The following is a 26958-nucleotide window of genomic DNA, read 5'->3' on the forward strand; positions in this document are numbered from 1 at the left end:
ATACATCAGCTGATTGGTCTCAGTGATGGTAGAGGTAGGGATGATTGATAGTGCCGTGCTCATGTCCTCCAGTAGAGATTGGTCTGGTATTTTGTTTGTTAGCCTTGACAGGGAGGTAGTTGAGTTCCCCAGGATTTAATGATTCTCTCTCTCTGGTCAGCTGCCCTTGTGTTGAGTCTGTCTGTCATTGGGGCCTTGTACCCAATCTCGATATTTGTGGGTGTGGATGAAACCACCCCCAAGCTGACCTGGCATCCTGGCTCCTCCTTGCTGTAGCATATTTGTACCCTTTGCTCCATTTGCTCCCCAAACCTCTGAATGATTCAGTTTCGAAGTTCCCTCTATAACTTAAATATTCAATCTTATCCACAGATCCACATCATTCATCTTCCTACCTAACTGATCAAAGCCGGTTTATCTTCCTTTTCTGGTTTAATAACCAAATTATTCACTCCTCCCTTACATGTGGCCACGGTCCCCCATCCCTCCAAATAGGTGCGCTCACCCCTCTAATGTGGTGCCGTCCCCAACATCCATCAGACAGCTTTCCAATGATCTGATTTGTTCATTTTTAAACTCTTACAACTTGAATCAAAGCAGATTTTTACCACATATTCACATGTATGTGATCACATGGCACTATAAGACCAAACTCCATAGATCATGAAGTAGCACTTGACTCTTCAAAAACACTTGACTCTTCAAAAACATGCTTTGGTTCAGAGTAGTGATCTCCAATGGACCACTGAATATACCAGTTTACACTCTGCTGCGTCCTTCACAAAGAAACTGTAGCCAGCCATTGCTCTTCTAAAATAAGTCTGCCCTTTGGCCAACATGTGAATAAAGAGGATGTTTGTTAGGTGAGGACCCAGACCTTCATAAATGTGCAGCCACATGGACTCTGAGGTGACTCAAGCAGTAATGGATTAAAATTGAGGGATTAAAGGGCTCAGCCTCTGAATCTCACTCTCAAAATAAACTGCTTTAAAATATGTAAATCTGCCCAGTGCCTAACAAGTAATCTGCATCAAATAATGGTGTACAATAACATGAGTGCCCTGTTTCTGATTCAGTCCTCATGTTGGGACAGTTGGTGCAGGCAGACGTCTCATGCAGATGTCAGAGATGAGCTAGATTAAAGGGTTGGGGTTAGGACCCAACATCCGAGTAGTGGCAGGAGGTGCATGCTTTAGTTAAGGAGGTAGTTAAATTATGGCTTTAACCTTTGTCTGCTGCTTCAAAGGAAACAGCCAATGCCTGATTTTGACATAAGCTTCTTACATTTGTGTGATGATTTTGTTCACATTTTTGTTTCACTTTTTAACATTCATTCAATGTTTTTTTAAAGCATGCTTGGAATTTTGAACCAGCGTGTTTCCCAGACAACCAACATCTAACCCCCGTGAGGTTATACGATGTTCTAACTGCTCAACATATATTGGGCTTGGTGGTAGGGTATGCCTGTATGTCTGTGGTAACTAGTTGTGGTAGGACCTTTCCTCACATAGTATTTTAAAATTAAAGCTACATTCATGAATGCACCTTTCAAAGGTTAAGCCACTGGAGTTGCTCTATCAAACTCTGGATTAGGAAGGATTATATGATGCTGTACTTCATGGCTGTCTGGTGTTTGCACCACAAGTATCTTCATTTTTCCTTTTCCCATAATTCCTAACGATATCAATTAAAAACCAAAACACCATGTCATCAAATGGTTTAGGGTCTTCATATTACAGGTGCTCAAATGTCCTCTTCCTCTGGCTATTTCCTCATACTGCGCATAAATAAATTGGGAAAATGCAGATGTTCCGCAGCAGCCGACAGGTTGAAGCCCAAGAGAGCGTGAGGCGGTGAGGTGCCCCCATCCACGACGGTGGTCCTCATCTTTCAGCCGTGCTGCCGTGCAGCTCCATTATCGTTGTTTCAATATGGCGTTTCTGAATGATCGATGGGGATGTAGGTCGTCCTGATATGAGTGAGTGCTTGAGTAATCAGCCTCCAGCAGACTTGTGCTGATGTTTGCTGATGCAGGTGTGACACTTTTTTCTGTGTTACTGCAGAGTCCGTCTACATCAAACCTGGACCCACTCTAAGGAAGATGTTCTGGCAATAAAACTGGAGCATTTATAAGTCAGGTGTGTCCATCATCAACTGCTTAGAGAATTAGCAGATGATGAGACTGTGCTAAAGGCCTCTGAAGTTGTGTGATGTAGATAACTCCTAAAGCACATTAGCACTTGGCAGGAGGAGTTCCTGGAGCAGAGGTGGCCCGATTATAGATCATGCATAAAAAGACAAGCCTTCTCACGTTGGCGACTCTTTTCTTTCAGTCATTTTATCTCCTGTCTCGCTCGAGGGACGTAGGAATGGTATCTTCATAATGCAAAAGTGGAAAACAAAAAGAAGCTATCTCCATTATTTATGAAACAAGACTTGATGTAGATCTGAAAATGCACATATTTTATAAAATACTGACCCTGAAAGTAGGACCTAAATGCTCACTGATTTGATATTGGTTTTTGGTTCTCTCGCACTCTTATCCTTAGCATTTCTGACGTTGATTGCTAATGCTAAGACTGATGGAATGACAGCAAAATAAATGTGCTTTATAACAGACAGTTGCTTCGGAACCTGGCAGCCCAGATGTTTGTCACAGCAGGGAAGCATGAGTGGACTGAATAGCGGTAGAGATGGCCACAGCTCCTTCAAGTGTCCCAAAGTGACAGTGAAGAAGCCTGCAGAACCCCAGTGGCCATTAAGGCATCTCTGAGCTCCCTCAACGCTCAAAATAAGAGAAGAAAATCTGCTGAGCAAACAGTTCAGATCAGGACTGTTGTTCCAAGCATGGAGTGTGTGGAGTCACTGAAACCAGCAACAAGCAGGACTAACCCTAACCCTAACCCCTGCACAGGTGCCATATGGAGGTAATGCCTTAATTGGTGGGCGGGGAGAAAAGGTTTATATAAGGCGCTGCCTCCAGCTGGCTTTAGCTGTTTTCCCCCTTCGACGGTACGGCGGGGTTGCGGCTTATCTGGGCAGTTCGACCAACTGAAACTGTTTCACAGAGCGCGCGTGCTGTCTGGCAGCGCCAAGAAGGTCGATGCTTCCTCCCGCCATCCTTCCTCCTCCCCCCTATGAGGTGGGAGGAGGAGATGCAGTGTTTTAAGGTATCAGCGGGACACCGCCGTCATTCCTGACGGTGTGATAAAGTCGAAATGATGTTTTGTTAGTAACGAGATGGAAATAAAAGGAGTCTTCCTATATCCACTGAACATTTCCCCTTTGGCAGCCTTTAAGTGTTGGAAGTCTAAAAATGTGGGGCAGACCTCTTTTGCATTTCCACCCGCCTTTTTCCTGCATCTTCTGAGGAGCGGCGCTGTGGATCTCCTTTTGCCCCACATGATGATGCTGATTTAGGCAGAGCCTTGTTATTCATCACACATTATTGTCCGGTCAAATTAGCTTCCTGCTAGCAGAACTCATCGGAGTCATACTGGTTTCCCTCTTTTGTTAAACGCGTATCATCTCATTTTCCCTTATCTGTGAACAACAATGGAGTCTACGATGGGTGGTCAAAATTGCTGCATTGGCCCGGCTTCCGTCTCATTTCTCATTTCATTTAATTGAAAATACATTATAGTCCAAACCCATAATGGTTGAATGATGCCTCGGGTGCACGTGTGGGGGTGCACGTGTCTGTGGGTGGCATCTGTGAGCCTCTCAAAGGCCTGTGAGTGCTGACTGACCCCCAACACGTTGTTTTAGTTTCACAGAGCTTCACACCAATGTTGAAATAATTAGCAGCAATGACATCGTGGGCGGAGCAAATCTGGGTCATGTGATGTGAGTTTGGCCGTCCTGTAGTGAGCATCAGGTGCGGTTTTGCAAACGTTTCGGGTGTCCCCTCCACCCTCCGGCCATCACATCCCAAAGGTTCCTGACTAACCTGCTTCTGAAAAAACCCACTAGAGAGATTTTTGCATTTTCTACATTCTGTGTCCTTGATAATCTGTTTGAAGTTACACCACTTTTAAGCTTGTTTGCTCACGAGTAAAAATGTAACCAGTCTCTCTCCTTTGCCAGAAAGATGAATTTTAGAGCTTGAAATGAGCTATTAAATATGTAAAATTGAGCTGTAATATCTGAAATAATGAAATATCAGGAGAGAACTCGACCTTCACTTTTTCCATCTGACAGATTTTCTCTTTCTGCAGATTCTGGTGTAAAATAAACCCCTCAAAACCCATTATCATTATCATTATTATTATTGTTGTTGTTGTTGTTTGAAGGCCGTTGTCATTAGCTGATATTAGCAATGGATCAATACTGAATAGTCCTGAACTAAAGAATCAATAAATCACGCTAACAGAAGATAGCACAGAAGCTACATCTCTTTATTAGACTCCATGTCAGCAGGAGAGAGGAGAGCACACCGGCTCTGGCTCAGCTGTGAGCTTTAGCAGCGCTTCTTTAAATCCAGAATCAGTTGGAGTGGATTCCTGAATAAATGGCTCCAATGTCACTGCCACTAAATATTTGCATTTCAGAATGCTGCCAATGTCCAGACCCCAACCCAGACCCAGACCCAGACCCAGACCCCAATCCAGACCCAGACCCAGACCCCAACCCAGACCCAGACCCAGACCCAGACCCCAACCCAAACCCAGACCCCAACCCAGACCCAGACCCCAACCCAAACCCAGACCCCAACCCAGACCCAGACCCCAACCCAGACCCAGACCCACCCACTAAGTGATTACTGGACACTGTCATTGCTGGGTTACACACACACACACACACACACACACACACACACACACACACACACACACACACACACACACACACACACCGACACCGTCCTGTAACACCATATTCTGCCATATTCTAATAAGACCTGCATCTGTCTTGCCAGAAAGCAATGAGCAGAGTGTTTCTGAACCAACAGAACAAACACTTGTCTACTACCATGCCTCATTGAGCTCATTCTCAGGATGAAAGATGGATCAAAAATACAAAGTTTCTGGACAAAGTTTTTTGTGAGCTGCATCATTCATTATGGGCAAAAGCCAAAAGTGATGTGAAGGGTTCCTGTTCTGTTCCAGTGATCTTTCCCAGAAACACCAGCAGCCCAACACAAGTGTTAAGGTTTGGCTTTTTACAGGACCCGAAAGCGCAGTGATGAAAAGTCCAAAGACTAGTCTTTATTTAACAAACTAGTCTAACTGGCAGGGAAGCACTCGTCCAGTCTTCCGGGGCCCACAAAGAGCTCCAGAGCGGAGCCAACACAGGAGTCAGGTCCCGCGTGCGCTCCACTCCTGCAGGGTGAACTGGAGACCAGAGAAAACACCAAAACTCTCCGACCCGGGTCGACAGGCGCTCCGTCCCTAAAAAGGTGGCCCTGCAAGACAAACCAAACAAGACACGACCTGGAACCCTGGACCCCAAACAAGCAGTTCAAGAAACAAAAGAATGGATAATCTGATCTGGTGTCTGAGGACAGATGGAATCATGCGTCTGAAAACAGACAATAAATGTTACAACTCTGTGAAGTTTGCACAGAAATCACAGTCAGGATTGTTGGAGCAACATCTGCCACCTCTCAACATGTGGTTTATCTCAGAAGGTTTCTGAAGATCTCATCAGGGCAGCAGATATTAACGGGGACTGAAGACCACCTGAGATCTTCTCTTCCCTTTCCTGGTCTCCAATGAGCTGTTCCTCTCTTAATGAGGGGAGGAAGAGAGGTTAATTAAAGCCTCTCAAGTGCAACAGCAGGTTAACCAGCGTTACCATCACTCAGACAGTAAAGCAACTATTAGCTCGGTATCTACTCTAACTAACCTGTTTACCTTTCATTATTATTATCTTGTTTAATCCACAGAATTGAATACACGCTGATTTGAAACACATTCAATTCATTTATTTTAATCTTTCTTTTAACCCAGAAAAACCCAGGCAAACGTCTCAGGAATTAACAGTCTCAACCAGCCATAACTAGTCTCAACCAGCCATAACTAGTCTTATTTTCCTGATAGTGTGGACATGTTAGCAATTTAGGCGTCACATCCAAGAGAGTATTTTAGAGCAGCCTTAGTCTCACCGGCAGACTGGCGTGTAACCCTAACACACAGTCAGTCAGTCAGTCAGTCAGTCAGTCAGTCAGTCATAAATATATTTGTTAATTTTGCCCAGGGATTGTGAAAATATAATTGCATGTTAAATGTGGTGATTTTAAAGCTGCACATTATTAGGGGCTGAAATGTCCCCGTCCTTTTCCGTCCTCCATCACTGTCCTCTTCAGGAGGACGCTCCCTACTGTCTTTCATGGAGCTACTAGCCCCACATTGAGCAGCTATCCAATTACCATTTGCCGGTTAGAACTCTGATGGGGGTGTTTAAAAAGGGACCCCCGCCCGCCTCCATTGGTTCCCCGGCAGGTAACTGATGACAGACTAAATGGATTTCTATTTTTCTCCACTGTCACTCATCATGGACAAACTGTCTCAGGTCTTTTCAACTAAAGTTCCAGCTGCCAGACAAGATGATGATTATTTTCTAACTGGAAACCTCTGTGGGTGTGTGTGTGTGTGTGTGTGTGTGTGTGTGTGTGTGTGTGTGTGCGCAGTGGAACATCTCTGCTTTGCTCTATAAGTAATTAATCGGGAGTCTGAACACAAAGGATCCAGTGATGCACCCTCTCGTAATTCTCACAGTTCCTGCAGCAGCGAGTTGCCCCTCTTATCTGCCCCCAGCGTTGCTCAAGGGCAACAGCAGCACAGAGAACATCAGCAGAGAGAACATCAGCTTCCAGGCTTCATTTGTGATGGAGAAAACCCCCCATGAACGTCTTGTCGACATTTGCTATCGCCCAATAACCAGGAAGTGCAATAAACGAGCTCCTGCAATCAGCCAGCAAGAATTGCGCAATAGAAATGAGTCATTTTTGTTTCTGAATATAGGAAAAATATTCATGCTGCTTTCCTACGTTTAAAGTGAGTTGTAGGTGGAGTTTATGGTGTTGAGATTGTCTTATAACATCTGTCCATGTAAGAGGAGAATATGTTCCTCAAACTTCTTCAGCTGGTTGTCAAGGAAACAGTCCTGAAAGTCTGTGTGTGTTTGCACGTGTTGGTGAACCTAAATATTTGCATTTAAAGGAGACGAGATTGAATTTGAGCTTCTCACTTCTCAAAATAGACCCGCCTCTCACAGCAAGAACCTGGGGAACAGGAAGGTGGCGTGGAACATCTTTGACTCCTCCCAGTTTTCTCCTATTTTCTGTCGATATTCTTAGTTCTAAAGAACGCAGCGTTATCATCTTTATCTTTATCGTCTGCTTTCTGTCTGGAGCTGAACAGTGATGAAGCCTCGCCCCCGTCCAGGAGCCAAGGACAGTCTGCACCACGCAGGACGGAATGTGAAGAAAACAGGGTGGGAGAGGGCAAACAACCCCGCCTAAAGCTCCTAACTAATTAATGCTGCATCGTTACTGTATTAGTAATCGTTACTATATTATTGTAGCGTGGTGACACTAATGAGCTGCACACTTGTGTATTAAGAGACAGCTGATTTACTCTGACAGAGGAACGGGTCAGTGGGAGCCACATGGTCCAAAGTCCAGGCTCAGGTTCTTCATAGAGACATTAATGTAGTTTGTTGGATCGCGATACCTTTCAAGTGTAGCTGCCGATCCGCGTGTTCTTTGAATGAAGATTTCGAGAAGAAAAGTACCAATTTCAAAATGTATTTAACAATAGAACCAATTCCAGATACAAATATTACAGAGCTCCGGGCCAGTTCATCACCCTAGCAACAACAGAGTCAATTGTCAGGGCATGAAGTCTGACGACCTAACTATCCCTTGGCCCAGTCCTTTATAGTCACACACATGTAAATTCACAATGTTCATGCAATCCAATCCAGATCCCCTGCTGGGATGTCCTCGTCCTCTTCCTCCAGTCCCATGCGGTGTTGGTAGGGTTCTTCTTTTCCATTGTTTTCCCAGGTGGCCAGATCCCATTCTTCATGCAAATGTGATCATCAACCCCCCTGATGTCGCATTTACAATGAGTGTTTGACACCCCCTGCCTGACTGGCTCCTGAGATAACAATAGAACAAACAACAATCCTGCAAATGGAATGTCTCTGTTCTTTATTACATTTACCAATGAGTCTACCTTGCCTAACTTCTAAGAGAAGACAGAAACATATGGTGAAACACATAACAAGATAAAGACAATTCTCATCAAGTCCTGGATGCCATTTTATAGCACAAAAGGGATGTAAATGACTATATAAACGATGGCTTAATGGATGTGATATGGGAGGGGTAATAAGGAGGGCGGCAACAATGGGCTGATGTTAGGGGAGGGGACAGACATTTGGACACTCTCGACCACTGTCCCTGAGCAGTCTGGGCGGGTCCAGCAGTCTGGGCGGGTCCAGCAGTCCGGGCGGGTCCAGCAGTCCGGGCGGGTCTTCTTCAAGGTCAACTTTGAGAACAGACCTGTGGTTCTGCCAAACTGAGTCATGTAGAAACAGCAGTTAGGGTTTAAATGTGTATTTTTCATGGTAATGAAATAAATGCATACGACAATAATAACAATCATCATCATCATCATCGGTCCAGGAGCTCCAGTATCCTTCAGCTCCATCAGAAAGCAAAGTCTTTCTAGGCGTCACTAAAAGGCGACATTAAAGGCTCTAAATGCTGCCAGTATCAGCTGATACACAGCGAGCTAACATGCTACCATGTTCCACCCATGCTCTGCTAAAGCAGCCATGTAGACTTCAGTCCCTGCAGCTACACAATCACTTTGATCAATAACAGCATTCCATCACCCAGTGGCCAATGGCTTCATGGGGTTGTAATGAAAGCGTAGGGTTCCTCTGAGGGGCCCCTCTTACGGGCCAGCTGGACTCATAAGAGCTGGTGGAGCAAGTGCCATTTATTGGTGCCAGTTTAGGCTTTAAGTGCCTTCTTGATATTCTTGATTCCACTAAAAAATATCCAGTTGATATTTAATTCCACCCAGCGCAGCTTTGCTCCTCTTATTGTTGCTCTTCCATCTCATCTCCTTCATCTTCTTGTTCCCTTTCCTCACATGTGCACCACCTACCTATCACCACCTAATCTGACCTTCCTGTTCTTCTCTTACAATATCCCTAACCCCCATCCTCGCCCCGTCCTCCCCCCATCCTTCTCTGGTTGAGAGCATATCCTCCTCCCCCCAGCTCCCAATATCCTATTTTCCACTCTGGATCATTTTTCATCTTTGCACCTGAAACTCAGCGGGGCACAAAAATCTTCTTAATGGGTACATGGCATTTTTTCTTATGATCCGGAAAAAGAAACAGCCTAAGAAAATAGGATGTCAGCACAAGACATGAGAAGAAGAAAAGAGAAGCGAAGGAGGCAAACTGGAAGAAGTTGTACATCCAGCTTAGGCTGCAAAAGGTTGGTTCTCCCCTCCTGCCCTTCTCAGTTCTCTCCACCCCCTGGAAAACTCTCTCCCTCTCTCTGTGTCTCCCTCTCTCTGTGTCTCTCTCTCTCTCTCCCTCTCTCTGTGTCTCCCTCTCTCTGTGTGTCTCTCTCTGTGTGTCTCCCTCTCTCTGTGTCTCCCTCTCTCTGTGTCTCTCTCTCTCTCTCCCTCTCTCTGTGTCTCCCTCTCTCTGTGTGTCTCTCTCTGTGTGTCTCCCTCTCTCTGTGTCTCCCTCTCTCTGTGTCTCCCTCTCTCTGTGTCTCCCTCTCTCTCTCTCTCTCCCTCTCTCTGTGTCTCCCTCTCTGTGTCTCCCTCTCTCTGTGTCTCCCTCTCTCTGTGTCTCTCTCTCTCTCTCTCCCTCTCTCTGTGTCTCCCTCTCTCTGTGTCTCCCTCTCTCTGTGTCTCCCTCTCTCTGTGTCTCTCGCTCACGTGTCTGTGTCCCTTTTTCTCTCTCTCTCTTTCTCTCTCTCTCTCTTTCTTTCCTCCGTCTCTGCAGCAACACCTCCACACCGAAGTGTCTTTCCTTGAGCAGAAGCAGATGAAGGAAGAGGAGGTTAGCTGCCAGAGTGAAGGCGAGAGGCAGAGCAGCATCGCAGCATCGCAGCATCGCAGCAGCTTGATTCAGACGGCTGGGGGAGGACGGAGGGACGGCGTTGATGTGTCACAGCCCTGGCAGAGCTGAGGGACCAGGCTGAGGGACCAGGCTGAGCAGAGCACCGGCGCGGCTGATCTCCGTGTCTCTGCTAAAAGCTGCTTGAGGAGAGGAGACGGCAGCATTGCAGCAGCCACAGGCTCACCGTGAGGGGGGAGCATTTTACAATGAAGAGTGCAAATGGCTGAAAGAGAAACACAACTGAGTGGGGGGGGGGGACCTGGTCCCACATGGCACTGAAACAATGTCACCCTTCTGAGGAACTCTCACAGGAAAACAGATCGGTTTTTGCTCTGGTGGAAAACTTCTCTTGAGAAAAATCCTTTTTGGAGCAAGACATGCAGAAGATTTCTTTTACTGCTAAGAATAGCTTTCTTTTCTAAGGGGAGGGGGGGTGGGTTGGAGGTTTAAACGGTCATCTAAGTGCAAGACAAAATAACATGAGCAGCTGTTGTGACCATTAGGCTGCCTCCTGCTGAGCCAGTGTGAGCAGTATGTGGATCATGTCTGCAACATTTTCAATCGCTTTAAAGAAAAAGGGAAACGAGTAAAGAGTGAGGATATCATTGACTATTGGAATTCCATTTGTCGGAGGAGGAGAGGATCCTGTGTGTTTTCTGCTGTCCTCTGTGGATTACAGATGGGCTTTGTGATCAGCCACCTCAGTCTCGTGCACGATTGCCTGTTGCCAGTCATTAGGGGGACGTGTGAGTATCCACAGGATTTTTATCTCTGATGGTTTCCCTTGATAAAAGACACTGCGAATCTGTGATGAGAAGACAATGTGGAAGATTTCTTCCTCCTCTTCCAGTAGCAGAGTCCACCTCTCCAATTTTCCTGCTGTGCTTAGTTGTAAATTCTTCGCACACACCGAGGTTCACTCCATTTTTCCCAAAGTGCACCCGCGTGTCCACAAATCATTTGTCAGTAAACATCATTTTCTAAATGAGGGCTACTGTCTGCGCGGCAGGTGGCTCGGCATGCACGCTTTGATTAAAGCGAGCTGAGTGGATCCGATTAATGCGTCCTGGATTCTGGCCAAAGGAAAAAAGGGGAGGGGAACGCCGCTGTCTAGCGTCCCTGTCAGGTCTGTCTGCTCCCTGGACATACTAAGCACCCTCCGCACTCCCTTCTCAACGACACTGCCCCCCCCCATCCCACACACACACACACGCACCTTTTTCTCATCCAGGCAAGGATGGTACCTCCGCCCCCCACCAACAAGCCCCACGTGTGCCTTTCCACCTTCCTGATTATGAGCAGCATGGCACTGATCGATGCCTACCTGGTGGAGCAGAACCAGGGGCCACGCAAGATTGGCATCTGCATCATGGTGATGGTGGGCGACATTTGTTTTCTAATTGTGTTGCGATACGTAGCAGTGTGGGTGGGCGCTGAAGTACGCACAGCTAAAAGAGGCTACGCCATGATCCTATGGTTTCTGTATATATTTGTGTTGGAGATCAAGGTCTACTTTGTGTATCAGAACTACAAGGCTGACAGGAAGAGCCTAGATGCTATTTCAAGGAAAGCCTTGACGCTGCTTCTATCCATTTGCATCCCCGTGCTCTTTGTTGTACTGGTTGCTATCGACCATATGGAGTATGTTCGCGTATTTAAGAAGCGTGAGGAGATCCGTAATCGCCTCTTCTGGGTGGTAGTGGACCTGCTGGACATCCTGGACATCCAAGCTAACCTATGGGAGCCTCAAAAAAAGGGGCTCCCTCTGTGGGCAGAGGGCCTGATGTTCTTCTACTGCTACATCTTACTGCTTGTGTTGCCCTGCGTGTCCTTGAGCGAGATCAGCATGCAGGGCATCAACATAGTGCCCCATAAGATGCTCCTCTATCCCATCCTCAGCTTGGTCACCATCAACATCATCACTGTTCTCATCCGAGGGGGGAACATGCTTCTTTACAGGGACGCCAGGGTGTCAGGGATCCTCATAGGGAAGAACATCTTGGCCATCATCCTCAAAACATGCAGTTTTGTGCAGTACAAGAGACAGTTGCAGAATGCTTCCACCAAATTCGGGGTGGAGCTGCAGAAAAACTCAGTGGCCCAGGCACGTCTGGCCCCTGCTCCTTCTCAAGTGGTCGTGCAGGACCAACCGCCACTTCCAGAAGTGCCAACTTGTGAACACACATGATGGAACACTGGGTGGAAGTTTCAGCATTAAGCTACTGTTTATATCCCTCAGGATGCCAGCAGTGCACAACCCTTCACAGCTTTTAGGACACTCACAAAACAACGCACACGTCTAGAGAGGATACATCTGTGATGTCATGGTGCAAAACAGATCACCATTTGTGACTCTGGTCCAACTTTTTCCCATTAAATTCTGTTCATGTGTATTTTTTCTAATTGTGCAAAAGAAAAAACAACAAAATGAAGAAATGATCCTTTCAGATCTATTTTTGAAAATGCGTTCACTGTAAATGTAAACTCTGTGTGCTGTGGTGTGTAATTCTGTTGCTCAAATGTTCTCAGTTGAAGGATTTATGATGTCAAAGACAGAGGGAGCAATCAGTGCGAGAAAAATGACTGAAAACAAAGAAAAGAGTTAGTTTTCTCTTGGAAGAAGAGCGTTTTATACTGTAGGTCATTCTTTGATACACTATTGTGTTCAACATGACAAGCATTCCGACTCTTTTACTGTAACTGGGCTGTAAATTCAATTCAATTGTTTACTGGTCAAATTCAACAGACATAAAAAAAGTCCCCTTTTTTTGGTTCTATGGTTGATTTTTAGATGACGTAACAACGACGTGGATGTGTGCTTGTGACTCCATCCTGCTTAAATCTTTATCTATAAATATCTATAAATCTTCATCTTTATTTGTTGTGAATGAACATCTGAAGCTTCCTGTGCAGTCAAGAGCAACTGTGAGAGTTGGTAAAGGTGCTGAAGGGATAAAGGCAGACAGATGAATATTCACCCATTTAAAAACCCTAACCTAACCCTAAGGCAGACAGATTAATATTCACCCCTTTAAAAACCCTAACCTAACCCTAAGGCAGACAGATTAATATTCACCCCTTTAAAAACCACTGCAGAGAAAACTTTTGATCGCGTCTTGACTTCAACCAAGGACAGATAGAAACCTTTCTTTAAATCTCCATCACTGTTGTAAATACAAACACACCCTAACCCCTAATACTAAACCCTAACCATAACCCCTAATACTAAACCATAACCCCTAATACTAAACCCTAACCATAACCCCTAATACTAAACCATAACCCCTAATACTAAACCCTAACCATAACCCCTAATACTAAACCCTAACCCCTAATACTAAACCCTAACCCTAACCCCTAATACTAAACCATAACCCCTAATACTAAACCCTAACCATAACCCCTAATACTAAACCATAACCCCTAATACTAAACCCTAACCCTAACCCCTAATACTAAACCCTAACCCTAACCCCTAATACTAAACCCCAACCCCAACCATAACACACCCTAACCACAAACTAACCCTAACTTTAACCTAACTCTAACCCTTTTTAAAATCTCCATTACTGTTGTACATACAAACACACCCTAACCCTAAACCCTAACCCCTAATACTAAACCCTAACCCCAACCATAACACACCCTAACCACAAACTAACCCTAACTTTAACCTAACTCTAACCCTTTTTAAAATCTCCATTACTGTTGTACATACAAACACACCCTAACCCCTAACCCCTAATACTAAACCCTAACCCCAACCATAACACACCCTAACCACAAACTAACCCTAACCCTAATCTAAGCCTAACCTTAACCCTAACCCTAAACTAACCCGGACCTTAACCCTAACCCTTGAACTAACCCTAACACCAACCCTAAACTAACCTTAACTCTCACCCTAACCTAACCATAAATTAACCCTGACCCTAACCCTAAACTGACGCTAACCCTAACCCCCTAACCAACACACGTCCTCTGGAGTAAAAAAGGTTGTTGGAACAAATTCAGATTTTGGGCTACAGGTGCAAATAATTTGACAGCATTATTTTAAAAATTAACCCCATTTTTTCTGTTTGGTCTTTTGCACTCATAGTCCCGATTACTTCCTGGGGCCTTTTCTTTCTAAAAAGAAAAGACAATTACAGGAAGAAGAAGGCACAAGCCTGCACAAGGCTCTCACATTAGCATTGCTGTTAAATGCAACATCCTTGAAAATAAATGAATGGAAAGAAACCAGTATTAATATTTGGCAACTGATTTCACATTATTTTTTTACTATATGATCCAAATAAACTGAAATAACTTTTTTAATCAATAAGACAAATGTGTGTGTTTTCTGTTCAAAAACAGGAAAGAGATAGGAAATAGCAGCAATCAGGCACCCCCCACCATGTAATCCCATATTTTACCCCCCTGAAATTCTACAGGCTGGCTACTATATTTAATGAATGTGTTTAAACTATTTCCTCTTGCACAGAAAACACGAAACTGTGGTGAAAAGGTGCCAGGTGAGGCAGACAGTACTCTACCTCACAGGAAGGGGGGGTGTGTGAGCTCAGAATTTTTAACCAAGTTTGGCTTTACGAACACATGCGCTATGTTGTCAACGTGCATATGATGATTATATGGTGATTAGCAACGCTGCTGGATTAATACGTTTGCAAATGTGACTGAAAGAGGCAGAGCCTCATCGGCCAAAAAGCTCACTGTACATCACTGCTGTGTTAGGGGTAGGGTTAGGGTTAAGGGTTAGGGTTAGGGTTAAGGTTATGGTTAGGAATAGGGTTAGGGTTAGGGTTACGGTTACGGTTAGGGTTGAGGTTAGGGATAGGGTTATGGTTAGGGTTAAGGTTAGGAATAGGGTTAGGGTGACGGTTAGGGTTAGGGTTACGGTTAAGGTTAGGGTTAGGGTTAAGGTTAGGGTTAAGGGTTAGGGTTAAGGGTTAGGGTTAAAGTATCAAAAGGAGGAATGTGAAGACAGAAAAGGAAATGGACCGTGAAGATTGCCAACGTCATCTCCCAAAGTTGCTGTAGCCTCAGCTGTAGATGCTTTTGTTAGAACTTATATTCATGACCGTGGAGTGGAGAGATCTTCAGCTGAGGACAAAAGAGCCTCATTTGAGAAACAATATCTTTCAACATAACTTGTGTTTTGAGGCAGCTGAGCTTTCTGGCAAATGGCATCACGCTTGGCAATAGGAAGCTAAATTCAGGATTTGGTCCCGTCTGAATGTCTCAAGATGAGGAAAAAATCAAAAAACCTAAAATGATTGGTGGAATTTGTGGAACTGTGTCTGTAGTTGGATAAGCATAGACATTTATTGTTTTTCATCATAGTGAGACTGATTGTTCTTCAAAATGGGGCCTTGTAAAAAAAAAAAAAAAAAAAAAAGAAGCCCCTCTTTTTGCTTTCTTATGAAAATCTCAACTCATTGGACAGCAAACAAGGAAGAGAAAATGCAAGATAGGAAAACTGATGTCGAAAGAAACAACTTAGACACCAGATATTGACTAGAGTCTTCTCCAGGAATATCCAGCTTAGGGAACAGGATTCACAGCATTTATTAGAAAATATGCAAAATGACATGATTTTCATGACTCAACAGGTCCATTTTCATAGCCTGAGGGTGTTTTTGATGGAGAGTAGAATATAATTAAATATTAGAGAGATCTGCATGCTTTATCTGTGAGGGAAACATCTCTGACAGGGAAAATACCATTTGGATTAATGTCAAGAATGAGATGAGGTTGATGTGTGATGTAATGATGCTTTCTTTAAAAGCCCTACAGCTTTCGACTGAGGGGCAACTTTTCTCCACTACAGTTTATTCTCACACATTGGACGTGTGAGAACAGTTTTAAGACGTCATCTCCAAAGCCAGTGTCTTTTGTTTTTTTTTTTTATTAATAACCTGGGAATCCTCTAACCCTAGCCATACCCCTAACCCTCTAACCCTAACCCCCTAACTCTAACCCTAACCCTCTAACTCTAACCCTAACCCTAGCCATACCCCTAACCCCCTAACTCTAACCCTAACCCTCTAACTCTAACCCTAACCCTAACCCCTAACCCTCTAACCCTAACCCCTCCTCGCTCGCCACATTAACACTGACAAAGCAGATCGTACCAAGCAAGACAAACGACTGCAGGAAACTCACAGACGGGCCTCCGGGAGTCTTCCAGGAAACAAATGCATGGTTGATGAAAGGTGGGCAAGAAAATGGAGCGCATCCAGCATTGATTGTCTGGAAGGTAAATTACATCACATGTAATCGGGACATTTTCTCAAAACAAATAACTTTTGCTTCCATCAAGGATGGGAAAGTGTGTGATGCTGCCATAGTGTGAATAATGCTTGTGCACAGCAGCAGCTCCACGTGCCTTTAAGAGAGAGAAGCGGTCCGTTCACATTCTTAATGACTGCTTTAATCTGAAATTAGCATGCTGTGCACGAGTGCAATTTACATGAGGGTCAGAAGCTTATTGGGCTCCATTTAATTTCCTTTAAACGTACAGTGCAAGCATACCCATTTTCTAAAGCTCTGCAACATTTTACATACTTGAGCAATTTTTGCTGAACAGTCACAATCACCACTTGTGAAAATTATTCTGGAATTTTCCCACACTCATTGCATTATGGCCAGTGTAGTTACTAAAGTTTCCTCATGTAGAATCATTCCAAAGGGGGCATTAATATTATACAGAGGAGCTACGGTCCTTTGGCTACCTCACTCATGCAGTTTGATGGGGATTACCAAGATGTGATGTGATTTATGAACAACAGGGGATCAAAAGTGTGACTTATACTCACAGCCCAATCGTCCCATCAGCCATCGAGCTCTGCTGGCCCAGAAGGGAACCAACAGGAAACTGAGATGTCAGAGATGAGAGATGGCTGCCACCAACAGCATGCATTGTTGAATGAAATATGGATCGATGGTTCTATTAGGGTTAGGGGTTAGGGTTAGGGAAGTCTGTTTAGAGCTGAAGGGTTAGGGTTAGGGGTTAGGGTTAGGGTTAGGCAAGTCTGTTTAGAGCTGAAGGGTTAGGGTTAGGGAAGTCTGTTTAGAGCTGAAGGGTTAGGGTTAGGGGTTAGGGTTAGGGAAGTCTGTTTAGAGCTGAAGGGTTAGGGGTTAGGGTTAGGGAAGTCTGTTTAGAGCTGAAGGGTTAGGGTTAGGAGAGTCTGTTTAGAGCTGAAGGGTTAGGGGTTAGGGTTAGGCAAGTCTGTTTAGAGCTGAAGGGTTAGGGGTTAGGGTTAGGGAAGTCTGTTTAGAGCTGAAGGGTTAGGGTTAGGGGTTAGGGAAGTCTGTTTAGAGCTGAAGGGTTAGGGGTTAGGGTTAGGGAAGTCTGTTTAGAGCTGAAGGGTTAGGGGTTAGGGTTAGGGAAGTCTGTTTAGAGCTGAAGGGTTAGGGGTTAGGGTTAGGGTTAAGCAAGTCTGTTTAGAGCTGAAGGGTTAGGGGTTAGGGTTAGGCAAGTCTGTTTAGAGCTGAAGGGTTAGGGGTTAGGGTTAGGGAAGTCTGTTTAGAGCTGAAGGGTTAGGGGTTAGGGTTAGGGAAGTCTGTTTAGAGCTGAAGGGTTAGGGGTTAGGGTTAGGCAAGTCTGTTTAGAGCTGAAGGGTTAGGGGTTAGGGTTAGGCAAGTCTGTTTAGAGCTGAAGGGTTAGGGTTAGGGGTTAGGGAAGTCTGTTTAGAGCTGAAGGGTTAGGGGTTAGGGTTAGGGAAGTCTGTTTAGAGCTGAAGGGTTAGGGGTTAGGGTTAGGGAAGTCTGTTTAGAGCTGAAGGGTTAGGGGTTAGGGTTAGGGTTAGGCAAGTCTGTTTAGAGCTGAAGGGTTAGGGGTTAGGGTTAGGCAAGTCTGTTTAGAGCTGAAGGGTTAGGGGTTATGGTTAGGGTTAGGCAAGTCTGTTTAGAGCTGAAGGGTTAGGGGTTAGGGTTAGGCAAGTCTGTTTAGAGCTGAAGGGTTAGGGTTAGGAGAGTCTGTTTAGAGCTGAAGGGTTAGGGGTTAGGGTTAGGCAAGTCTGTTTAGAGCTGAAGGGTTAGGGGTTAGGGTTAGGGAAGTCTGTTTAGAGCTGAAGGGTTAGAGGTTATGGTTAGGGTTAGGCAAGTCTGTTTAGAGCTGAAGGGTTAGGGGTTAGGGTTAGGCAAGTCTCTTTAGAGCTGAAGGGTTAGGGGTTAGGGTTAGGCAAGTCTGTTTAGAGCTGAAGGGTTAGGGGTTAGGGTTAGGCAAGTCTGTTTAGAGCTGAAGGGTTAGGGTTAGGCAAGTCTGTTTAGAGCTGAAGGGTTAGGGTTAGGCAAGTCTGTTTAGAGCTGAAGGGTTAGGGGTTAGGGTTAGGCAAGTCTGTTTAGAGCTGAAGGGTTAGGGGTTAGGGTTAGGCAAGTCTGTTTAGAGCTGAAGGGTTAGGGGTTAGGGTTAGGCAAGTCTCTTTAGAGCTGAAGGGTTAGGGGTTAGGGTTAGGCAAGTCTGTTTAGAGCTGAAGGGTTAGGCTTAGGGAAGTCTGTTTAGAGCTGAAGTTAGGGTTAGGATTAGGCAAGTCTGTTTAGAGCTGGAGGGGTATTTGCACTAATTCATTACACTGTGAAAGAAAAGACTGGCTCTTACATATTTGTGTGTGAGTGTGTGTTTTATTTATTCTGTTAGGCTTTTTATTATTGGATGTAATGAATATTATAATTAGGATATCAAGAAACCCCCAGGGCTGCTACCCGAACCACCAGCATGAATAAAAAACCCAATAACTGCAGGCACATCCTCCTATTGCTACACACCCCAGCAGCAGTAATGCCCTGGATTTCATGGGAGGAGACCTACCCCTACACTTCTGCCACAAATCTGCGGGAATACTGACTCGAGTTGTCAATCAATCAAATCCCTGGGAAGATGAACAGATCGTGGGATTTTTGAGATATGCCTCTTTGGAAGCAGCCATAGCTCACGAGCAAAAAGCCGCATTATTGAAGTGTATCTCTTAAATCTAAATTGCAGTCCTTCATAGTTTAAAGATATATTGGTAATGTTGCTATTAACAAATAGAGAAGACCAAACTATGTTTAGGGGGGCATTTAATAACTAATGGACACCCAACCTTTTCTACTTTTATTTCCACTGAACTTTATAAACTATTAAATTCCAGTTTTAAATTCTTTTCTCAAAGCCTGATAAGGAATCAGTGGAGAAGCGGAGGTCCTGCTTCTTCTGCTCTGGTTTACCTTATTTCTCACCTTGATTATACATTGATTAACTGAAAATGAATGATGTGGTCGCTATGAAGTAAAGCTGTTGGGGTCCAGGGATCCGGGTTGTGTTTGGTTCTTCCTGCTGGGGGCGTGGAGGAGTTGTTATTGGCAACAGCTGGCGCTGCAGGGGGGCGCACCTGTCAGCAATCTCCATCAGGCCACCTGTTTAAGGAGGGAGCGCCTGTCTACCAAGGTTGGCGTGTTTTGGTGTCTTCCTGCGCTGGGGCTCTCCGTGTTGGCTCCACGCTGGGGCTCTCCGTGTTGGCTCCACGCTGGAGCTCTCCGTGTTGGCTCCACGCTGGGGCTCTCCGTGTTGGCTCCACGCTGGGGCTCACACATACAAACCATTTTTGTGGAAAAGGGACTAAAATGAGATATGAACAGGAGTTATGGCTGCTGCCTGCTCAACAGGAACATTACCATGTCCTTGCTGCAGGATTCTGTCTTCTTGTTTGGACAGGAGAAAAATGAAGATCTCTGCCTTTTTTGATAAGTTGCATATCATTAGGAAACATACAAAAAGACCACTCTGTCAATTCAGCCCTTTACTTGTACACTTGTAGCACCGGCAAGGCTTCATCATTCACCACAGGATGGTCCTCCCATCACCGGACACCCGAATAACCTAATTGATGATAAGAGCATGAAGATGAAGCAGGGTGAACAGTAATGGAATTGGTTAAAGATCAGAGCTCATGTGGATTCCAAAGTTGCATTTTTACCTCTGTGTTTTTATTAAACAGTCCCTTAAATGGAATCAAAGCCTGCAGAAAAATGTGAGGCTTGTAGTCCAATTCAGCGACCACGACTCAACTCTCTTGACTGGAATATTGGGCAAAGCATACCATCCAGGAGAGTGGCTTCAGAAACACGAGCTGCTCAGCTTGTGCAGTTTGGGATTAATGTTCGGGTGAGAAGCGGAAACAGCCGAGCTTTGCTGCTATTTTGTTACCTGCACACTTGGGCAGAAGAAGCTGTCCTGGTGTGTGACACTAATTACAGGAATTACAGGAGAGCAAAATCAAAACGTAATTAGATAATAATCTAATGGAACAGAGATTTCTGTTTGGTTTGTTGTTGTTTTAATATTTTAACCTTTCTAAAGGTAAAAATATTCACATCAGCATCCTTTTTCAATAAGTGTTTTGCACTGCTCAAAATAAATATTTGATGCTATTTCAGAATGAATTCATGTTCGTATACTCATGCTTCACCTATTAATTAGGACTAATTAGGCTGACCCCTGGCCTGGACTGTAAATCGGTGAGCACAAATCTAAAATTTCCCTTAACAACTAACAGTATTTTTCTGTTAATTTTCCTAATTTTCCATTGCAGATCATTTGATATTTTGTCAAAGGAAAAAAGAATTGCATTTAGCATAAATGCAAATATAATGCATATATAATGCACACACACACACACATATATATATATATATATTCACACATACATCTAAAAAAAATAAATCCAGAAAAGTGTAAAAAGTGCTGAAACGTATCTAAATATCTTCGAACCGCCCTTCCAGGGGTGGGAGGGTATGTCCAGCATCGCTGGCAGCTTAGCCAGCATCCTCCTGTTCCCTGTCTCCTCCACAGAGTCCAGGGAGGTGCCCAGGACAGAGCTAACCCTGCTAATTAGCATGTCCTCATCATCTCTGACAGGGACGAGGTCAGTTGAGACAGCAGCTGCACTGCAGGATGGTTTTTACAGGCCTCTTCTTAGCTTCAGGATTAGGTTGAACATGTGCTGAACAATGTCACTGACTAATAAACTGTCTTATATCAGATTAGAATGACTGATCAAATTCTGAGAGCTGAAATAATGTGTTAAAAGTATCAACATTTCACATTTGTAATACACATGCAAATGGTGAAAAAACATCTAAGGATGAAAATGTTTTTGAAGAAACGTTGCCAAGATTTCATGCAGCATGTGAGTTACTGCTTATTCGCTTGAAACTGTACGTCAAATCTATTAAGCTTTTCACTGTCATTCAAGTGTTACATGGAATTAAGCTGGGAAAATAAGGTTTCCTCCAGAAGAGGGCTGTTTAACTCTAATTAGGCAGAGAAAAGTCTGCAGCGGCAGTGGCCTCAGGTGAGCTGCCAGCAGGTGCTTCCACCCAACCACAGGACAGGAATTCTGTGTTTAACGCTGGCGGGTAGAGTCTCAGAGAGGAATCTTTCTTTACACTCTTAGTGATAATCTCTTCAAGACTGGAAACAGTGTTTTATACTTGTATATGCTGCTCGGCGTCTGCTTGTATTGTTGAATGAATGACCTATTTTAGGCCTATCAAATGGATGAATCGCCCATTTCCCTGCTGATGGAGCTACTCATACCTGCTCTCATAGAAAATGCACAAATATTATTAATTCTATAAATCCCGTCAGTTCTGCGTTGAATCCTCCTGAAACTTCAGGGTCTCTAAATTTAGTAAGAAAATGTCATGTTTGCCTAAGTCGTATCAAAATCTTTATTCTTTAATCTTTATCTCACATTCCTCTAAAAAATGCTGTGGCTGAATGCCAGCGTGGTGAAGGTCACGGCAGCCGCACCGTCCAGCGTGGTGAAGGTCATGGCAGCCGCACCGTCCAGCGTGGTGAAGGTCAGGACAGCCGCACCGTCCAGTGGTGAAGGTCACGGCAGCCGCACCGTCCAGCGTGGTGAAGGTCAGGGCAGCCGCACCGTCCAGTGTGGTGAAGGTCATGGCAGCCGCACCGTCCAGTGGTGAAGGTCAGGACAGCCGCACCGTCCAGCGTGGTGAAGGTCACGGCAGCCGCACCGTCCAGCGTGGTGAAGGTCACGGCAGCCGCACCGTCCAGTGGTGAAGGTCAGGACAGCCGCACCGTCCAGTGGTGAAGGTCATGGCAGCCGCACCGTCCAGCGTGGTGAAGGTCAGGACAGCCGCACCGTCCAGCGTGGTGAAGGTCACGGCAGCCGCACCGTCCAGTGGTGAAGGTCAGGACAGCCGCACCGTCCAGTGGTGAAGGTCACGGCAGCCGCACCGTCCAGTGGTGAAGGTCAGGACAGCCGCACCGTCCAGCGTGGTGAAGGTCACGGCAGCCGCACCGTCCAGTGGTGAAGGTCAGGACAGCCGCACCGTCCAGTGGTGAAGGTCACGGCAGCCGCACCGTCCAGTGGTGAAGGTCAGGACAGCCGCACCGTCCAGCGTGGTGAAGGTCAGGACAGCCGCACCGTCCAGTGGTGAAGGTCACGGCAGCCGCACCGTCCAGCGTGGTGAAGGTCAGGGTTAGGTCAGACCTTCCTGACAACAAAGTTTCACCCTTCTGGAATATTTAAGATAAACAACCGTTGCTTCTTTCTGTCTCTCTTAAAGTTGGGCTGCTGAACAACAAATGCGCAGTGTTGAACTGACATCAGTCATGAATTCTCGGTCGTTTGTCATGTTAATTTATTTCTGGTGTTAACAGATTTAGTTGTCAGCTGCTGGAGCTTCTGTCGATCTTTCTCACTTCTCTTAACCTTCACTGTCTGCTGCATTCACAATAATTGAGAGACTATTTTAACACTTTTTTCCTCTTTTGTTCATTGCATTAAATAAAGTCTGGATCATAAAATGTTGACTTTGTGCAGCACTTTAATGTCAGAGATTGGAAAGGGTTAAAAGTTTGTAGAATTTTTACAATACATTTTTACATTCAAACGTGCTCGGCCTCTTTAAAAACTGTAGAGGAAATTCTTAAGAGCCCAAATATTTCAAAGGCGCCATCATGCAGCGGTCAGTTTTAACACTGCATTGCATTAATTGATTGTAACATTTTGTACACAAGATTTAAAGATCAGGATGTTCAGGATTCTGTACCCAGTGCTGATGAAATATCTGGCTCTCAGTGCTGAAGCCTAACCCTAACCCTAACTCCTAACCCTGACCCTATCCTAACCCTAACCTAACCCCAACCTTAACCCAACCCTATCCTAACCCTAACCTAACCCAACCCTATCCTAACCCCAATCCTAACCCTATCCTAACCCCAACCCTATCCTAACCCTAATCCTAACCCTATCCTAACCCCAACCCTATCCTAACCCTATCCTAACCCTAACCCCAACCCTATCCTAACCCTATCCTAACCCCAACCCTAACCCTATCCTAACCCTAACACCAACCCTAACCCAACCCTATCCTAACCCTAACCTAACCCCAACCTTAACCCAACCCTATCCTAACCCTAACCTAACCTAACCCTAACCTAACCCCAACCTTAACCCAACCCTATCCTAACCCTAACCTAACCCTATCCTAACCCCAACCCTATCCTAACCCTATCCTAACCCCAACCCTAACCCTATCCTAACCCCAACCCTATCCTAACCCTATCCTAACCCTAATCCTAACCCTATCCTACCCCAACCCTATCCTAACCCCAGCCCTATCCTAACCCCAACCCTATGCTAACCCTAACCCTATCCTAACCCTAATCCTAACCCTATCCTAACCCCAACCCTATCCTAACCCTATCCCAACCCTAACCCTATCCTAACCCTAACCTTATCCTAACCCCAACCCTATGCTAACCCCAACCCTAACCCTATCCTAACCCTAATCATAACCCTGCCCTAACCCTATCCTAACCCTTATTCTAATCCTATCCTAACCCTGTCCTAACCCCAACCCTATCCTAACCCTATCTTAACCCTAACCCTATCCTATCCCCAACCCTATCCTAACCCTCTCCTAACCCCAACCCTATCCTAACCCTATCCTAACCCTAACCCTATCCTATCCCCAACCCTATCCTAACCCTAACCCAACCCAACCCTATCCTAACCCTAACCCTAATCCTAACCAAGGTAGTTTTCTCTGTCAACTGGACTGGGTTTCTTCTCTTGAAGACGTTTCGCCTTCTATCCAGAAGGCTTCATCAGTTCTGAAATCGCTGGGGAGAGAGCTTGAAAATATATAGCCCCTGTGGACCATTTGTATGCTAATGATCTGGGTGGTCACCTGAGAGTCGTTAGCAGGGTCGTTGGTCGGGTCGTTCACCTAGTTTCTGTCAAAACATGTGGCTACCCAGACTGGGCCTTCACCAAAACCTCAAGAAAGCAAGACCTCAGCAAAGGAGAGGAGGAGAGAAACAAACGCCGCAGTGTTTCCATCCCCTACCTGTCTGGAGTCTCGGAGAAGTTTAGGAGGATCCTCCAGAAACACGACATACCGGTTCATTTCAAACCCAGCAACACTCTCAGACAGAGGTTAGTACACCCAAAGGACAAGACACCAAGACCCAAACAAAGTAATGTTGTTTATGCTGTACAGTGCCAGGAGAAATGCAAGGAACTGTACATTGGGGAAACCAAACAACCTCTACACAGAAGAATGGCACAACACAGACGTGCCACCTCTTCGGGTCAGGATTCAGCAGTCCACTTACACTTAAAGGAGAGTGGGCACTCCTTCGAGGACAGCCAAGTACAGATACTGGCCAGAGAAGACCGCTGGTTCGAAAGGGGGGTCAAGGAAGCTATCCATGTTAAATTGGAGAAACCATCCTTAAACAGAGGTGGTGGCCTGAGACACTTCCTGTCACCCACATACAATGCAGTCCTCCACTCCTTCCAACAGCAAAACAAACATTCACACCATTCCAAGAGACCCAGTGACTCATCACCATGTGACCCAGCAGACAAAGGGGAGACATCTCAACAGAAACTAGGTGAACGACCCGACCAACGACCCTGCTAACGACTCTCAGGTGACCACCCAGATCATTAGCATACAAATGGTCCACAGGGGCTATATATTTTCAAGCTCTCTCCCCAGCGATTTCAGAACTGATGAAGCCTTCTGGATAGAAGGCGAAACGTCTTCAAGAGAAGAAACCCAGTCCAGTTGACAGAGAAAACTACCTTGGATACAATGACCTGGATGACTGAGAATTTACACAGACACCTAATCCTAACCCTACCCTAACCCTAACCCTAATCCTAATCCTATCCTATCCTAACCCTAACCTATCCCAACCCTATCCTATCCCCAACCCTGTCCTAGCTAATGGTGCAAAAATGAAAAGGTTAAAAATGATGATTTTCATGCCAGAAAACAGCGATACTGGATTAAAGTATCCTAACCCTAACCCTAACCCTAAATCTGCAATGATCAAAAAGAAAATATTATGGGAACATGTGCTAACATGAATGTTGGTGTCTCTTTAGCTCCTGCAGCATCTTCATCACCCAGCAAAAAGAAAATGTTTCCACATTTACATTTAAATTTCCTGAATTTCATAGGAAATTGGAATAAACATTTCCAATTTTTCATGTATTTCATAGGGATCCACACAAAGATGGTCAGACCAATAATTCTTTTCCTGCACTGAAGTGTGGTCCCTCATATTCCTAAGGGACATGAGCAGGACCCTGTTACCAGTCATGGATATTATCCCTATTTTTCCGACACAAACCAAAGCCATTCATCCAGTTCGCTGTCTCTGAGCTTTGGACCCTACCCCACGTGGGGCTGCAAATCATTTAATGGACCTTGTTTCGCATCACTTTCCACGGAGGTTTTTGATGGGCACTGATCTTATCGCCACCCTAAAGGTCCTGGCAGCAGGAGAGCCCCTGTGTGGAGATAGATCTGAGTTGGAGGCTGTCTGTTGGGCAGTGCCAAGCAACCGGCTGTCTGTAGGATTTAATCACACCTGTAAATCACCGGCGAGTCTCTGCTCGACCAGCCAGCCTCATTTCAATCTCTCCACAAATTACAGAGCGCAGGCAGGGTGAAAGAGCAGAGCCATAAAGGCCCCCAAAATAATCATCCCCTGCTACTATTTATCTTTTGCTTTCATTTATTAACATAAATTTGACATCTGTCACCAAAGACAACAGAAGTGTGACAGCCTTGAAGAAAATTGAAAAAAAAATCCAACTTGACAGAGATTTTTTACTTGTTGTGTTGACTGATTTTGGACATTAAAACCAGCCGTTGCCTGGGAAAAGGCAACATGATGATTTAGTACCTAGAGATTAATCCAACAGTCCAGGAAGGGGGGCCATGAAGGCCAGCCCTGCAGGCCTGTAAAGGAATCTTCAAAACAGTTCATTCTTCTTTCTGCACAAACCCGCAGGACAAATAGTGACAGATCATTTTCTTAAATTCCTATCGTGTCCTACTGTCGTAGTTTACCTTTGTATTTACTATGGATAAACACATTTACAATGTGCCTCTGCTAAGGCAGTGTCACAATAATGGTGCAACCTGCAACAGTCCAACAGAAACCAAAAGCAAACAGAAAGTCAGAGTTAATCAGTATTCCAAAGGAGCAGCCCCATTATTAGTGAACTCATGCAAGCATCCACTTTGTCAAATAGCTTTAAATTAGGGCTTTCCATTTCCATGAAGGCTGTCGTAAAGATTCATATACATTCTGAAATGGAACTACTCATGTGCATTGAGATGCTAACATTGCTCTCAAATTTAGGATCCATTTAAAGTATGTATGGGAAACGTGTGCGAATCAGCACAAAATGCAGGTCCCTCGTGTTTACATGTACACAGAGCTCATCGTGCAGCAATGGAACATGGAAGAACATCATGTCTGGAATAAACCACATTGAAGCAAAAACAGATGCAGACAGAGGCTCTGAGGATTTA

The 26958-nt window shown here is 45.0% G+C and overlaps 1 protein-coding gene across 2 annotated transcripts; it reads left to right on the forward strand.

Annotated features, from left to right (window-relative positions):
• Positions 1-6997: 6997 nt before the first annotated feature.
• On the forward strand, positions 6998-13192 carry LOC105419509 (transmembrane protein 121). 2 transcript variants are annotated; one of them, XM_029835757.1, is made up of 3 exons: positions 6998-7437; positions 9358-9463; positions 9985-13192. In XM_029835757.1, exon 3 carries the CDS (start codon positions 11339-11341, stop codon positions 12287-12289), a length of 951 nt encoding a protein of 316 aa, XP_029691617.1. In that variant the 5' UTR covers positions 6998-7437; positions 9358-9463; positions 9985-11338; the 3' UTR covers positions 12290-13192. The 2 variants fall into 2 exon arrangements, with proteins under 2 accessions (XP_029691617.1, XP_029691616.1); XM_029835756.1 differs by lacking the exon at positions 6998-7437 and having other exon boundaries at positions 8168-9463.
• The last annotated feature ends 13766 nt before the right edge of the window (positions 13193-26958 follow it).

The sequence above is a fragment of the Takifugu rubripes genome, chromosome 4 (assembly GCF_901000725.2).
Source record: "Takifugu rubripes chromosome 4, fTakRub1.2, whole genome shotgun sequence".
Classification (NCBI taxonomy): domain Eukaryota; kingdom Metazoa; phylum Chordata; class Actinopteri; order Tetraodontiformes; family Tetraodontidae; genus Takifugu; species Takifugu rubripes.

What these genes read in the sequence shown, in the direction of transcription:
- LOC105419509 (XM_029835757.1), top strand. Translation starts at nt 11,339, where the DNA reads ATGGTACCTCCGCCCCCCACCAACAAGCCCCACGTGTGCCTTTCCACC.